The 14,536-nt window shown below is 54.8% G+C and overlaps 1 protein-coding gene across 1 annotated transcript; it reads left to right on the top strand.

The window, feature by feature from the left end:
• Window positions 1–6,005: 6,005 nt before the first annotated feature.
• Window positions 6,006–12,873, top strand: FBXO46 (F-box protein 46). The gene is made up of 2 exons (XM_075322402.1): window positions 6,006–6,318; window positions 11,478–12,873. The coding sequence occupies exon 2, from the start codon at window positions 11,488–11,490 to the stop codon at window positions 12,817–12,819; it is 1,332 nt and encodes a 443-aa protein (XP_075178517.1). The 5' UTR covers window positions 6,006–6,318; window positions 11,478–11,487; the 3' UTR covers window positions 12,820–12,873.
• The last annotated feature ends 1,663 nt before the right edge of the window (window positions 12,874–14,536 follow it).

The following is a 14,536-nucleotide window of genomic DNA, read 5'->3' as shown; positions in this document are numbered from 1 at the left end:
ACAGTCAGGGTGTCAGATACTAGTAAGCACAGTCATGGTGTCAAATACTGGCGACCACAATCATGGTGTCAGATACTGGTAAGCACAGTCAGGGTGTCAGATACTGGTAAGCACAGTCAGGGTGTCTGATACTGGCGACCACAGTCATGGTGTCAGATACTGGTAAGCACAGTCAGGGTGTCAGATACCGGTAAGCACAGTCAGGGTGTCAGATACTGGTAAGCACAGTCAGGGTGTCAGATACCGGTAAGCACAGTCAGGGTGTCAGATACCGGTAAGCACAGTCAGGGTGTCAGATACTGGTAAGCACAGTTAGGGTGTCTGATACTGGCGACCACAGTCATGGTGTCAGATACTGGTAAGCACAGTCAGGGTGTCAGATACCGGCGACCACAGTCAGGGTGTCAGATACTGGTAAGCACAGTCAGGGTGTCAGATACTGGTAAGCACAGTCAGGGTGTCAGATACTGGCGACCACAGTCAGGGTGTCAGATACTGGTAAGCACAGTCAGGGTGTCAGATACTGGTAAGCACAGTCATGGTGTCAGATACTGGTAAGCACAGTCAGGGTGTCAGATACTGGTAAGCACAGTCAGGGTGTCAGATACTGGTAAGCACAGTCAGGGTGTCAGATACCGGTAAGCACAGTCAGGGTGTCAGATACTGGTAAGCACAGTCAGGGTGTCAGATACCGGCGACCACAGTCAGTGTGTCAGATACTGGCGACCACAGTCACGGTGTCAGATACCGGCGACCACAGTCAGGGTGTCAGATACTGGTAAGCACAGTCAGGGTGTCAGATACTGGTAAGCACAGTCAGGGTGTCAGATACTGGTAAGCACAGTCAGGGTGTCAGATACTGGTAAGCACAGTCAGGGTGTCAGATACCGGCGACCACAGTCAGGGTGTCAGATACCGACGACCACAGTCAGGGTGTCAGATACTGGTAAGCACAGTCAGGGTGTCAGATACTGGTAAGCACAGTCAGGGTGTCAGATACTGGTAAGCACAGTCAGGGTGTCAGATACCGGCGACCACAGTCAGGGTGTCAGATACCGGCGACCACAGTCAGTGTGTCAGATACTGGCGACCACAGTCAGGGTGTCAGATACCGGCGACCACAGTCAGTGTGTCAGATACCGGCGACCACAGTCAGGGTGTCAGATACCGGCGACCACAGTCAGGGTGTCAGATACCGGCGACCACAGTCAGGGTGTCAGATACCGGCAACCATAGTCTGGGTACCAATACTAATGATGGGGTTCAGGGTTTGCAGATACAAGAGTCCGAGGCTCATTGTGGAAGTCTGAATATTTCCGGTATTATGCTCATTCAGACGTGCGTTTTCCACGTGTATGTCCTGGAAGGAGCACGAGGCCGCCATACATCGCACCCCGCAGACCGCGTGTACGTAAAGAAATCCCGGATCTATCTGTATCAGGTCTAAGTCACTAATCAGATGTCTATGGGTCCATGATGATCATGGATACCGTCTGCTTTTAGCATTGCAATGGGCAGGAGAAGCTTTGCAATTTTTGGAGGGGACATTCACAAAAACGCTGATACTAAAAACAGAGCCATGGACCAAAATTGGTCTAGCTTTCGCTGTGAGGTGAAATCTGCTGTTTCCATTCTCCACCGGTGACTATCCGGACCGTGCAGTGTGTTCCTATACAGGGGGCTCAGCATCGCCCGCTGTCAACTTCTTATATTTTATCTTTTTCCACCAGTTTACAAAGTCCCTGGCGAGTGGGATAAGCAGATTCCAGTCTATTGCTCTCTGTTATCAGCTATTTCAGGCCAGACCAGATGCTGAATACTAGTGTTCCTCAATATGATGACTGAAAGGAAATGAAAGAACCTCTGTGATCGCACATCTCCAGTGGTGAGGACCTCCGCAGACCTCTACATCCAGACGCTGGACCGGGCTCAGCTGCGGTTATGATCTCCAGTCTGTAGGGTCCGGGCTCCTGTATGTGGCCGGGGATGATGAGCCGCTATCGCTCCCAGATTTGCTTGGTTAATCCTGCGCTTGTCCCATGACCTTTGCTGGGATTAAGCTTCTGGCCCCTCGGGGCTCACACTCCATTCCACTAATCCTATCAGCGACCTCTTCTGCAGGGGAGCGATGCCACATCAGGCTTATAACTTCACTGTTTACTCAGCTTTATGTGGAGATTGTAGGATTTCCTCCTATGCTGGGGAAGATAAGGGGGAGATCAAGTGACCTTATTACAAATATATATATAGATAGATAAATAGATATCTTTTTAGAGGGCATTTGGGTCTTAGATGTGAATACTCTCTATGTATTGTGACAAGACTAATGATTATGGGTGTGACCTGAATGTCTGCAGATGGTGACATCACAGACACTCCTGTACTGATCCTGAGTTACATCCTGTATTATACTCCAGAGCTGCACTCACTATTCTGCTGGTGCAGTCACTGTGTACATACATTACTGATCCTGAGTTACATCCTGTATTATACTCCAGAGCTGCACTCACTATTCTGCTGGTGCAGTCACTGTGTACATACATTACATTACTGATACTGAGTTACCTCCTGTATTATACTGCAGAGCTGCACTCACTATTCTGCTGGTGCAGTCACTGTGTGCATACATTACATTACTGATACTGAGTTACCTCATATATTATACTCCAGAGCTGCGGTCACTATTCTGCTGGTGCAGTCACTGTGTACATTACTGATACTGAGTCACCTCCTGTATTATACTCCAGAGCTGCACTCACTATTCTGCTGGTGCAGTCACTGTGTACATTACTGATCCTGAGTTACATCCTGTATTATACTCCAGAGCTGCACTCACTATTCTGCTGGTGCAGTCACTGTGTACATACATTACATTACTGATACTGAGTTACCTCCTGTATTATACTGCAGAGCTGCACTCACTATTCTGCTGGTGCAGTCACTGTGTACATACATTACTGATACTGAGTTACCTCCTGTATTATACTCCAGAGCTGCACTCACTATTCTGCTGGTGCAGTCACTGTGTACATACATTACATTACTGATACTGAGTTACCTCCTGTATTATACTACAGAGCTGCACTCACTATTTTGCTGGTGTAGTCACTGTGTACATACATTACATTACTGATACTGAGTTACCTCCTGTATTATACTCCAGAGCTGCACTCACTATTCTGCTGCTGCAGTCACTGTGTACATATATTACATTACTTATCCTGCGCAGGTCCTGAGTTATCTCCTGTATTATACTCCAGAGCTGCACTCACTTCCTGCTGATTAACTTGGTTGGTCCAAAAGCCGGAGAAAAAGGTGCAGATTGGATGTGGGGCTCGCGAGATGTCACAATCCACGTGAGCCCCAGTACCGCTGAAAAGATGGAATCAGAAGGGATTGCCCTAGTTGTGGACAACCCTTTAAGTTTTGTCTCCTTTATGTGAAATGCAGCTCGATGGGCTGAGATCTGGTGAGGACTCGGCCATTGCAGAATATTCCTCCTCTTCTCTTTCGCAGGATGTTTTGGGTCACTGTCCATCTTTCTGTGAAGCGTCGTCCAATCATTGCTGCATTTGGTTGAATCTGAGTGGAAAGTCTCTCCTGTGCACTTCAGAATTCATCCGGCTGCTTCTGTCATCAGTCACATCATCAATAACCACTAACTGGATCTGAACTATGTTTTGGTAAAGAGCTAAAATGTCAAAACTTGTGTCACTGACCAAATATTTCTGGACCTAACTGTACATCACAATAAGTGGGTCATGTAACTGTAAAGGATAGGGATGATAGAGAATGCGGGGGAGCTGTCAGCATGATTCATTTTTTCCTGATCCAGATCTCACAAAAACCTAACACTTTATGGACAGTAAAATACCAGAATGAAGCGATCAGAGCATGAGGCCCAGATACTGATCCGAAGACACCAGCGGCCGTCACCGTGATCTGTAAAATGCTGATATATACGACCACAAAAACCTGAGAAAGTCACTGACACATCAAGCGCATTGTGATGGGGGCAAATGTATGATGGAGGTTATATGTGTGATATGTAAGCTATATACAGGGCTGTGCAGACATTTTAGGCAGGTGTGATAGAACGCTGCAGAGTAAGAAGCTTCATACATAGAAGGTATACATTATTTTTATCAATTAAAATAGAAAGAGAATGAAGGTGTGTGTGTGTGGGGGGGGTGTACATACTTTTGTCCACACTGTACAGATTCTCTCATCTCTGGGCACCACAGACTTGGCCCTATCTTGGATCTCTTCATACCTGATAGACCGGACTTTCAGCGTCTTCCATTCTCACACCACGTCCTCATCTCGCCCCCTGTCTGTCGGGGTCCCCCAAGGTTCAGGTCTTGGACCCTTCCTCTTTTCCATCTACATCTTCGGCCTGGGGCAGCTCATAGAGTCCTGCGGCTTTCAGTCTCACCTCTGCACTGATGATACGCAGATCTACCTCTCTGGACCTGACATCACCTCTCTACTAACCAGAACCCCGCAATGTCTGTCTGATAGTTCATCCTTTTTCTCTGCTCGATTCCTAAAGCTTCACATGGACAAAACTGAATTCATGTTTCCTCCTCCTCTCTCATCCCCTCCAAGCCTATGAAAGTTGATGGCTGCTTACTCTCCCCAGTCTCACAAGCTCGTTGTCTCGAGTAACCCTCCACTCTGCTCTATCCTTCAAGCCACACATCCAAGCCCTCTTCACCTCCTGCCGACTTCAACTCAAAAACATCTACCAAATTTGTGCATTCCTTTCCCAACAATCTGCAAAAACACTGGTGCATGCCCTCATCATCTCCCGCCTCGATTACTGCAACCTCCTGCTCTGTGGCCTCCTTTCCAACACTCTTGCACCCCTCCAATATGTCGTAAACTCTGCGGCCCTCCCCTGTAGACTGTGAGCCCTTGCAGCCAGGGTCCTCTCTCTTCCTCGCGGGTAGTGTGCTCTCCTCCTCGCAGGCAAGGGTCCTTTCTCCTCCTTGCAGGCAGGGTCCTCTCCTCCTCGCAACCAGGGTCCTCTCTCTTCCTTGCGGACAGGGTCCTCTGTCCTCCTGTACTCTCACTCACACCCTGTAGACTGTGAGCCCTCGCGGGCAGGGTCCTCTGTCCTCCTCGTGGACAGGGTGCTCTGTCCTCCTGTACTCTCACCCATCCCCTGTAGACTGTGAGCCCTCGCGGGCAGGGTCTTCTCTCATCCTCGCGTGCAGGGCCCTCTCTCCTCCTCGTGGGCAGGGTCCTCTCTCCTCATGGACAGGGTTCTCTCTCCTCCTCGTGGGCAGGGTCCTCTCTCCTCGTGGACAGGGTCCTCTCTCCTCGTGGACAGGGTTCTCTCTCCTCCTCGTGGGCAGGGTCCTCTCCTCCTCGTGGGCAGGGTCCTCTCCTCCTCGTGGGCAGGGTCCTCTTCTCCTCGCGGGAAGGGTCCTCTCCACCTTGCGGGCAGGGTCTTCTCTCCTCCTCGTGGGCAGGGTCTTCCCTTCTTCGCGGGCAGGGTCCGCTCTCCTCCTCGCGGGTAGGGTCCTCTCCTCGTCGTGGGCAGGGTCTCTCTCTCCTCCTTGCGTGCAGGGTCCTCTCTCCTCGCGGGAGGGTCCTCTCTCCTCCTCGCGGGCAGGGTGTATGGGTCTGTTTTTGTAATGTTTATGATTGTTGTACTTGTTTTTATGTATATCCTTTTCACTTGTAACGTGCCATGGAATAAATGGCGCTTTAATAAGAATACCACTGAGTGCTGCTGTTATGCGCAGAGCAGTTTTCTAGAGGACAGGTGCTGGTGAAATTGACCCCGTGTAACGTGACGTCACAGTTCTGCTCGTATCTCATTACTCGGGGCGGGGAGTATCGGATACAATGTAACAAGCTGAGTTCAGAAGCCCCGCCCCCTGTTATTGCTGGGGAGGAGGCTCGGTTACACGGTAGCCTCTGGTTTCAGGGACCTGCGCGATGTTCCCGCAGCCGCAGAGCGGAGGGCGGCTCAGTGCTGCGCTCTACGGATCTCCCAGGCAGCTGCGCTTTCACCACGATCCCTAACCGAGCCGGGGAGTTTCCATATAAGGAGATGCCCGGATTCACGGCCGTTGATTGGCTGCTCGCTCCTCCTGTCGCTGTCCGTCACGGGAGCGCACTCAGCGTGGGAGCCAGAAAGAGACTGTCCCTTTAAGAGGTCAGGTGACTCCCCTCCCTGAGTGACAGCTCCTCGGGTGTGCGGGGAGTCACGGGCGAGTCCGGGTCACCGGAGGGAGAGCCCGCACCGGATGTCTCCCGGATCATTAACCTCTTGAGCGCAGGGTCATGGTCAGCAGCGGGCGGCAGGTGAGACAGGTGGCACCGATTCCCCGGGCAGGGTGCGGGCGCGGCCGCTGCGCTCCGGACTCCTCGGGGTTGTGGCCTTTATGGTCATAGTGGGGCCCTTGTGGCAGGGGAATGATGGGCAGGCCTAAGTCACTGAGGCCTGGTACCCGAGGGAGAGCATGCTGGGACCTGTGATCCCCATCATTGCCCTGACCCCAGAGCATGCTGGGACCTGTGATCCCCCATCATTGTCCTGACCCCAGAGCATGCTGGGACCTGTGATCCCCCATCATTGTCCTGACCCCAGAGCATGCTGGGACCTGTGATCCCCCATCATTGTCCTGACCCCAGAGCATGCTGGGACCTGTGATCCCCCATCATTGTCCTGACCCCAGAGCATGCTGGGACCTGTGATCCCCCATCATTGTCCTGACCCCAGAGCATGCTGGGACCTGTGATCCCCCATCCTTGCCCTGACCCCAGAGCATGCTGGGACCTGTGATCCCCCATCATTGTCCTGACCCCAGAGCATGCTGGGACCTGTGATCCCCCATCATTGTCCTGACCCCAGAGCATGCTGGGACCTGTGATCCCCCATCATTGCCCTGACCCCAGAGCATGCTGGGACCTGTGATCCCCCATCCTTGCCCTGACCCCAGAGCATGCTGGGACCTGTGATCCCCCATCATTGTCCTGACCCCAGAGCATGCTGGGACCTGTGATCCCCCATCATTGTCCTGACCCCAGAGCATGCTGGGACCTGTGATCCCCCATCATTGCCCTGACCCCAGAGCATGCTGGGACCTGTGATCCCCATCATTGCCCTGACCCCAGAGCATGCTGGGACCTGTGATCCCCCATCATTGTCCTGACCCCAGAGCATGCTGGGACCTGTGATCCCCCATCATTGTCCTGACCCCAGAGCATGCTGGGACCTGTGATTCCCCCATCATTGTCCTGACCCCAGAGCATGCTGGGACCTGTGATCCCCCATCATTGCCCTGACCCCAGAGCATGCTGGGACCTGTGATCCCCATCATTGCCCTGACCCCAGAGCATGCTGGGACCTGTGATCCCCCATCATTGCCCTGACCCCAGAGCATGCTGGGACCTGTGATCCCCCATCATTGCCCTGACCCCAGAGCATGCTGGGACCTGTGATCCCCCATCATTGCCCTGACCCCAGAGCATGCTGGGACCTGTGATCCCCCATCATTGCCCTGACCCCAGAGCATGCTGGGACCTGTGATCCCCCATCATTGCCCTGACCCCAGAGCATGCTGGGACCTGTGATCCCCCATCATTGTCCTGACCCCAGAGCATGCTGGGACCTGTGATCCCCCCATCATTGTCCTGACCCCAGAGCATGCTGGGACCTGTGATCCCCCCATCATTGCCCTGACCCCAGAGCATGCTGGGACCTGTGATCCCCCATCATTGCCCTGACCCCAGAGCATGCTGGGACCTGTGATCCCCATCATTGCCCTGACCCCAGAGCATGCTGGGACCTGTGATCCCCCATCATTGCCCTGACCCCAGAGCATGCTGGGACCTGTGATCCCCCATCATTGCCCTGACTCCAGAGCATGCTGGGACCTGTGATCCCCCATCATTGCCCTGACTCCAGAGCATGCTGGGACCTGTGATCCCCCATCATTGTCCTGACCCCAGAGCATGCTGGGACCTGTGATTCCCCATCATTGTCCTGACCCCAGAGCATGCTGGGACCTGTGATTCCCCCATCATTGCCCTGACTCCAGAGCATGCTGGGACCTGTGATCCCCCATCATTGCCCTGACCCCAGAGCATGCTGGGACCTGTGATCCCCCATCATTGCCCTGACCCCAGAGCATGCTGGGACCTGTGATCCCCCATCATTGCCCTGACCCCAGAGCATGCTGGGACCTGTGATCCCCCATCATTGCCCTGACCCCAGAGCATGCTGGGACCTGTGATCCCCCATCATTGCCCTGACCCCAGAGCATGCTGGGACCTGTGATCCCCCCCCCATCATTGCCCTGACCCCAGAGCATGCTGGGACCTGTGATCCCCCATCATTGCCCTGACCCCAGAGCATGCTGGGACCTGTGATCCCCCATCATTGCCCTGACCCCAGAGCATGCTGGGACCTGTGATCCCCCATCATTGCCCTGACCCCAGAGCATGCTGGGACCTGTGATCCCCCATCATTGCCCTGACCCCAGAGCATGCTGGGACCTGTGATCCCCCATCATTGCCCTGACCCCAGAGCATGCTGGGACCTGTGATCCCCCATCATTGCCCTGACCCCAGAGCATGCTGGGACCTGTGATCCCCCATCATTGCCCTGACCCCAGAGCATGCTGGGACCTGTGATTCCCCCATCATTGCCCTGACTCCAGAGCATGCTGGGACCTGTGATCCCCCATCATTGTCCTGACCCCAGAGCATGCTGGGACCTGTGATTCCCCCATCATTGTCCTGACCCCAGAGCATGCTGGGACCTGTGATCCCCCATCATTGCCCTGACCCCAGAGCATGCTGGGACCTGTGATTCCCCATCATTGCCCTGACCCCAGAGCATGCTGGGACCTGTGATTCCCCCATCACTCCCATCATTGCCCTGACCCCAGAGCATGCTGGGACCTGTGATCCCCCATCATTGCCCTGACCCCAGAGCATGCTGGGACCTGTGATTTCCCCATCATTGCCCTGACCCCAGAGCATGCTGGGACCTGTGATTCCCCCATCACTCCCATCATTGCCCTGACCCCAGAGCATGCTGGGACCTGTGATCCCCCATCATTGCCCTGACCCCAGAGCATGCTGGGACCTGTGATCCCCCATCATTGCCCTGACCCCAGAGCATGCTGGGACCTGTGATCCCCCATCATTGTCCTGACCCCAGAGCATGCTGGGACCTGTGATCCCCCATCATTGTCCTGACCCCAGAGCATGCTGGGACCTGTGATCCCCCATCATTGCCCTGACCCCAGAGCATGCTGGGACCTGTGATTCCCCCATCACTCCCATCATTGCCCTGACCCCAGAGCATGCTGGGACCTGTGATCCCCCATCATTGTCCTGACCCCAGAGCATGCTGGGACCTGTGATTCCCCCATCACTCCCATCATTGCCCTGACCCCAGAGTATGCTGGGACCTGTGATCCCCCATCATTGTCCTGACCCCAGAGCATGCTGGGACCTGTGATTCCCCATCATTGCCCTGACCCCAGAGTATGCTGGGACCTGTGATCCCCCATCATTGTCCTGACCCCAGAGCATGCTGGGACCTGTGATTCCCCCATCACTCCCATCATTGCCCTGACCCCAGAGTATGCTGGGACCTGTGATCCCCCATCATTGCCCTGACCCCAGAGCATGCTGGGACCTGTGATTTCCCCATCATTGCCCTGACCCCAGAGCATGCTGGGACCTGTGATTCCCCCATCACTCCCATCATTGCCCTGACCCCAGAGCATGCTGGGACCTGTGATCCCCCATCATTGCCCTGACCCCAGAGCATGCTGGGACCTGTGATCCCCCATCATTGCCCTGACCCCAGAGCATGCTGGGACCTGTGATCCCCCATCATTGTCCTGACCCCAGAGCATGCTGGGACCTGTGATCCCCCATCATTGTCCTGACCCCAGAGCATGCTGGGACCTGTGATCCCCCATCATTGCCCTGACCCCAGAGCATGCTGGGACCTGTGATTCCCCCATCACTCCCATCATTGCCCTGACCCCAGAGCATGCTGGGACCTGTGATCCCCCATCATTGTCCTGACCCCAGAGCATGCTGGGACCTGTGATTCCCCCATCACTCCCATCATTGCCCTGACCCCAGAGTATGCTGGGACCTGTGATCCCCCATCATTGTCCTGACCCCAGAGCATGCTGGGACCTGTGATTCCCCCATCATTGCCCTGACCCCAGAGTATGCTGGGACCTGTGATCCCCCATCATTGTCCTGACCCCAGAGCATGCTGGGACCTGTGATTCCCCCATCACTCCCATCATTGCCCTGACCCCAGAGTATGCTGGGACCTGTGATCCCCCATCATTGTCCTGACCCCAGAGCATGCTGGGACCTGTGATTCCCCCATCATTGTCCTGACCCCAGAGCATGCTGGGACCTGTGATCCCCCATCATTGCCCTGACCCCAGAGCATGCTGGGACCTGTGATTCCCCCATCACTCCCATCATTGCCCTGACCCCAGAGCATGCTGGGACCTGTGATCCCCCATCATTGCCCTGACCCCAGAGCATGCTGGGACCTGTGATCCCCCATTATTGCCCTGACCCCAGAGCATGCTGGGACCTGTGATCCCCCATCATTGCCCTGACCCCAGAGCATGCTGGGACCTTTGATCCCCCATCATTGTCCTGACCCCTGAGCATGCTGGGACCTGTGATCCCCCATCATTGCCCTGACCCCAGAGCATGCTGGTACCTGTGATCCACCATCACTCCCATCATTGCCCTGACCCCAGAGCATGCTGGTACCTGTGATCCACCATCACTCCCATCATTGTCCTGACCCCAGAGCATGCTGGGACCTGTGATCCACCATCACTCCCATCATTGTCCTGACCCCAGAGCATGCTGGGACCTGTGATTTCCCCCATCACTCCCATCATTGCCCTGACCCCAGAGCATGCTGGGACCTGTGATCCCCCATCATTGCCCTGACCCCAGAGCATGCTGGGACCTGTGATCCACCATCATTGCCCTGACCCCAGAGCATGCTGGGACCTGTGATCCACCATCATTGCCCTGACCCCAGTGCATGCTGGGACCTGTGATCCACCATTATTGTCCTGACCCCAGTGCATGCTGGGACCTGTGATCCACCATTATTGTCCTGACCCCAGTGCATGCTGGGACCTGTGATCCACCATCATTGCCCTGACCCCAGAGCATGCTGGGACCTGTGATCCACCATCATTGCCCTGACCCCAGAGCATGCTGGGACCTGTGATCCACCATCATTGCCCTGACCCCAGTGCATGCTGGGACCTGTGATCCACCATTATTGTCCTGACCCCAGAGCATGCTGGGACCTGTGATCCACCATTATTGTCCTGACCCCAGTGCATGCTGGGACCTGTGATCCACCATTATTGTCCTGACCCCAGAGCATGCTGGGACCTGTGATCCACCATCATTGTCCTAACCTCATTCATGTTCTGTTGCAGATCTGACGTCATGGATCCCCGGTTGCCGTCTCCTCTTCACTTGTGGAGTCCGAGTCCCTTTGGTGCTTATGCTATGAGCTGCGCTTCAGCAGAGAGCGGTGACATTGCGGGGGCAGCAGAGGAGAAGGACCCTCCCCCGGAGAGCGCTGAATGCCCACGGAGTGGCGATGATCGCGTCCTGTTGGACACGTGGTACGTTATCAAGCCTGGAAACACCAAGGAGAAAGTGGCCTTCTTCGTGGCTTATCAGTGTGCAGGGAGCGGCTCATCGCCCCGCCCTGGAGGGGCTAAGGTCAAAGGTCGATGGAGTGCAGGGGGCAGCTCCAGAGCAAAGAGGCGTCGGCATGCCCTTGACGTAGAAGCTCCTCCCTCCGTAGCCGAGATGGTGGCTCGAGCGGAAGGCCGGGGGACAGAACCTGCCCCAGCCAGACCTCCGCTGGTCCTGGTGACGTCCTCAGAAGATGGCGCTGAGGGCCACTGCCGCAGTGTGGCCGAGGCTGTGGCCCAGTACGAGGCTGAACAGGCAGAGCGAGAAGTCCGCATCGCCTTCCGCGTGGCCGAGAGGCCTGGAGACCCCATCACCTGTGACCTGTACCAGCTGCTGAGTCCGGAGCCGCACCGCGTCTGTGTCCTGCTGGAAAAGATGGAGTCGCAGCAAGCGGAGAACGCGGAGGAGGCGCAGGCGGCGGCCTCGGAGTCCGGCTTCCATGTTGACCTGGTGCTGACCGGAGCCGTTGACCGTTGTGTCTTTTATGGGGGGGAGGCCGATGAAACAGAACCCCTCCCTGGACAGCTCTTCTTCCCGCGTCTCTACACTGCTCCTCCGCCCCCACCCCCTCCTCCACCGCCTGTCCCTCCCCTGTGCCGCCTCTACCGCCATGTGTCCCATGACTTCCTGGAGATCCGTTTCCAGGTCCAGCGCCTTCTGCAGCCGCGGCTTTACCTCCCGTCGTTGCCGGACCATGTCCTCCTGGCAATCTTCAGTTACTTGTCCACACAGTCGTTGGCCGCCATAAAGTGCACATGTCGACGCTTCCGGGCATTGATTGAAGACTATGGGGTGCGGCCGTGTGACGCGCGCTGGAGCCAGCACCCCCTGTATCGGGAAGACCCCTGCAAACAATGTAAACGGATTTACAGACGTGGAGACGTGTCCATGTGCCGCTGGCACCCAAAGCCTTACCACCATGACCTGCCCTACGGACGCTCCTACTGGATGTGCTGCCGCCGGGCCGACCGTGCAGCTCCGGGCTGCCAGCTGGGCCTTCACGACAATAACTGGGTGCTGCCGGGAGAAGGGACTCGGGTGAAAGGAAGGGGACGCGGGGATGAGGGGAGGTGAAATCCGGGGAGGTGGATGTGAATGAGTGTTTGAATAAAAGGGATTATTTATGAAGTGCTCTGGTGTGGCTGCGTCGTACTGTGGGGACCCCCATCAATGAGACCCCCTGTACTGCACTCGCTGGAAAAGTGATGGGCCGCGCCTCCACCATGAATCGGGTCACTGTGGACCTGTGACTAAAACACCCATCGGAGCCCAAACTGGCTGAACAGATGTCAAAATGTGAAGACCCCTGATGATATTTGCTGGGGGTCTGCGGATTGGTGAGGTGGAACCTGGGCCATATCCAGAGGGACAGCTCCGTCACAGACAGCGGCTCAGAACCCGCCATAATCCTGGGATATGGCCTCCAGCGTATTGGGGTGAAGTGTTAGTGACCTCCTCTTCAGAGCCCGATCTGACCCAGAACACCCCCCCCCCCCCCCACAAGTATAATTTAGGTCCAATTGTATTAGACATTCTGCAACTTTCTCCCGTTTCCAAAACCTTTGCTTCTTGCCAGTAAATGGGAATGTTTAGGCTATGTGCCCACGCTGCGGATTTTGCCGCGGATTTACCGCGGATTTTCCGAAAATCTGCAGCAGCGGCACTTCCAAGCCATTTCAATGGCATTTTGGAAATGCTGTGTCCATGCTGCGGATTTTTCTGCGGCGGATTTGCCACGGATTTTGATCCGGAAAAATCTGCAGCATGTCAATTATTGTTGCGGATTTTGGGTATAGAATGGGGAAAAAAAAAAAAAATCCGCGGTAAATCCGCAGCAAAAATAAGGTGCGGATTTGCCGCGAAATTCGCGGATTTTCATGCAGAAAAATCCGCAGGTACATTCTACCGTGGACACATAGCCTTATAATACGTCCTAGTTCTGCTCAGGGAGCGGAGTGCGCACCGGACCTTTATATCCTAGAGAGTTGCGATCCACAGAGGATTGTGTCCCCGGATACATTGTAGTGAGTTGCGTTCTGCAGAGGATTGTGTCCCCGGATACATTGTAGCGAGTTGTGTTGTGCAGAGGATTGTGTCCCCGGATACATTGTAGCGAGTTGCGTTCTGCAGAGGATTGTGTCCCCGGATACATTGTAGCGAGTTGTGTTCTGCAGAGGATTGTGTCCCCGGATACATTGTAGCGAGTTGTGTTCTGCAGAGGATTGTGTCCTCGGATACATTGTAGCGAGTTGTGATCTGCAGAGGATTGTGTCTTGGATACATTGTAGTGAGTTGTGTTCTGCAGAGGATTGTGTCCTCAGATACATTGTAGCGAGTTGTGTTCTGCAGAGGATTGTGTCCCCGGATACATTGTAGCGAGTTGTGTACTGCAGAGGATTGTGTCCCCGGATACATTGTAGCGAGTTGTGTTCTGCAGAGGATTGTGTCCTCGGATACATTGTAGCGAGTTGTGTTCTGCAGAGGATTGTGTCCCCGGATACATTGTAGTGAGTTGTGTTCTGCAGAGGATTGTGTCCTCAGATACATTGTAGCGAGTTGTGTTCTGCAGAGGATTGCGTCCCCGGATACATTGTAGCGAGTTGTGTACTGCAGAGGATTGTGTCCCCGGATACATTGTAGCGAGTTGTGTTCTGCAGAGGATTGTGTCCTCGGATACATTGTAGCGAGTTGTGTTCTGCAGAGGATTGTGTCCTCGGATACATTGTAGCGAGTTGCGTTCTGCAGAGGATTGTGTCCCCGGATACATTGTAGCGAGTTGCGTTCTGCAGAG

The sequence above is a fragment of the Anomaloglossus baeobatrachus genome, chromosome 9, assembly GCF_048569485.1.
Source record: "Anomaloglossus baeobatrachus isolate aAnoBae1 chromosome 9, aAnoBae1.hap1, whole genome shotgun sequence".
NCBI classification, from domain to species: domain Eukaryota; kingdom Metazoa; phylum Chordata; class Amphibia; order Anura; family Aromobatidae; genus Anomaloglossus; species Anomaloglossus baeobatrachus.
The sequence above is the reverse complement of the archived record's forward strand: the minus strand, read 5'-3'. Positions and strand labels throughout refer to the sequence as shown.

Bases quoted from the DNA above. Each gene is read 5' to 3' on its own strand.
- FBXO46 (XM_075322402.1), top strand. From the start codon at position 11,488: ATGGATCCCCGGTTGCCGTCTCCTCTTCACTTGTGGAGTCCGAGTCCC.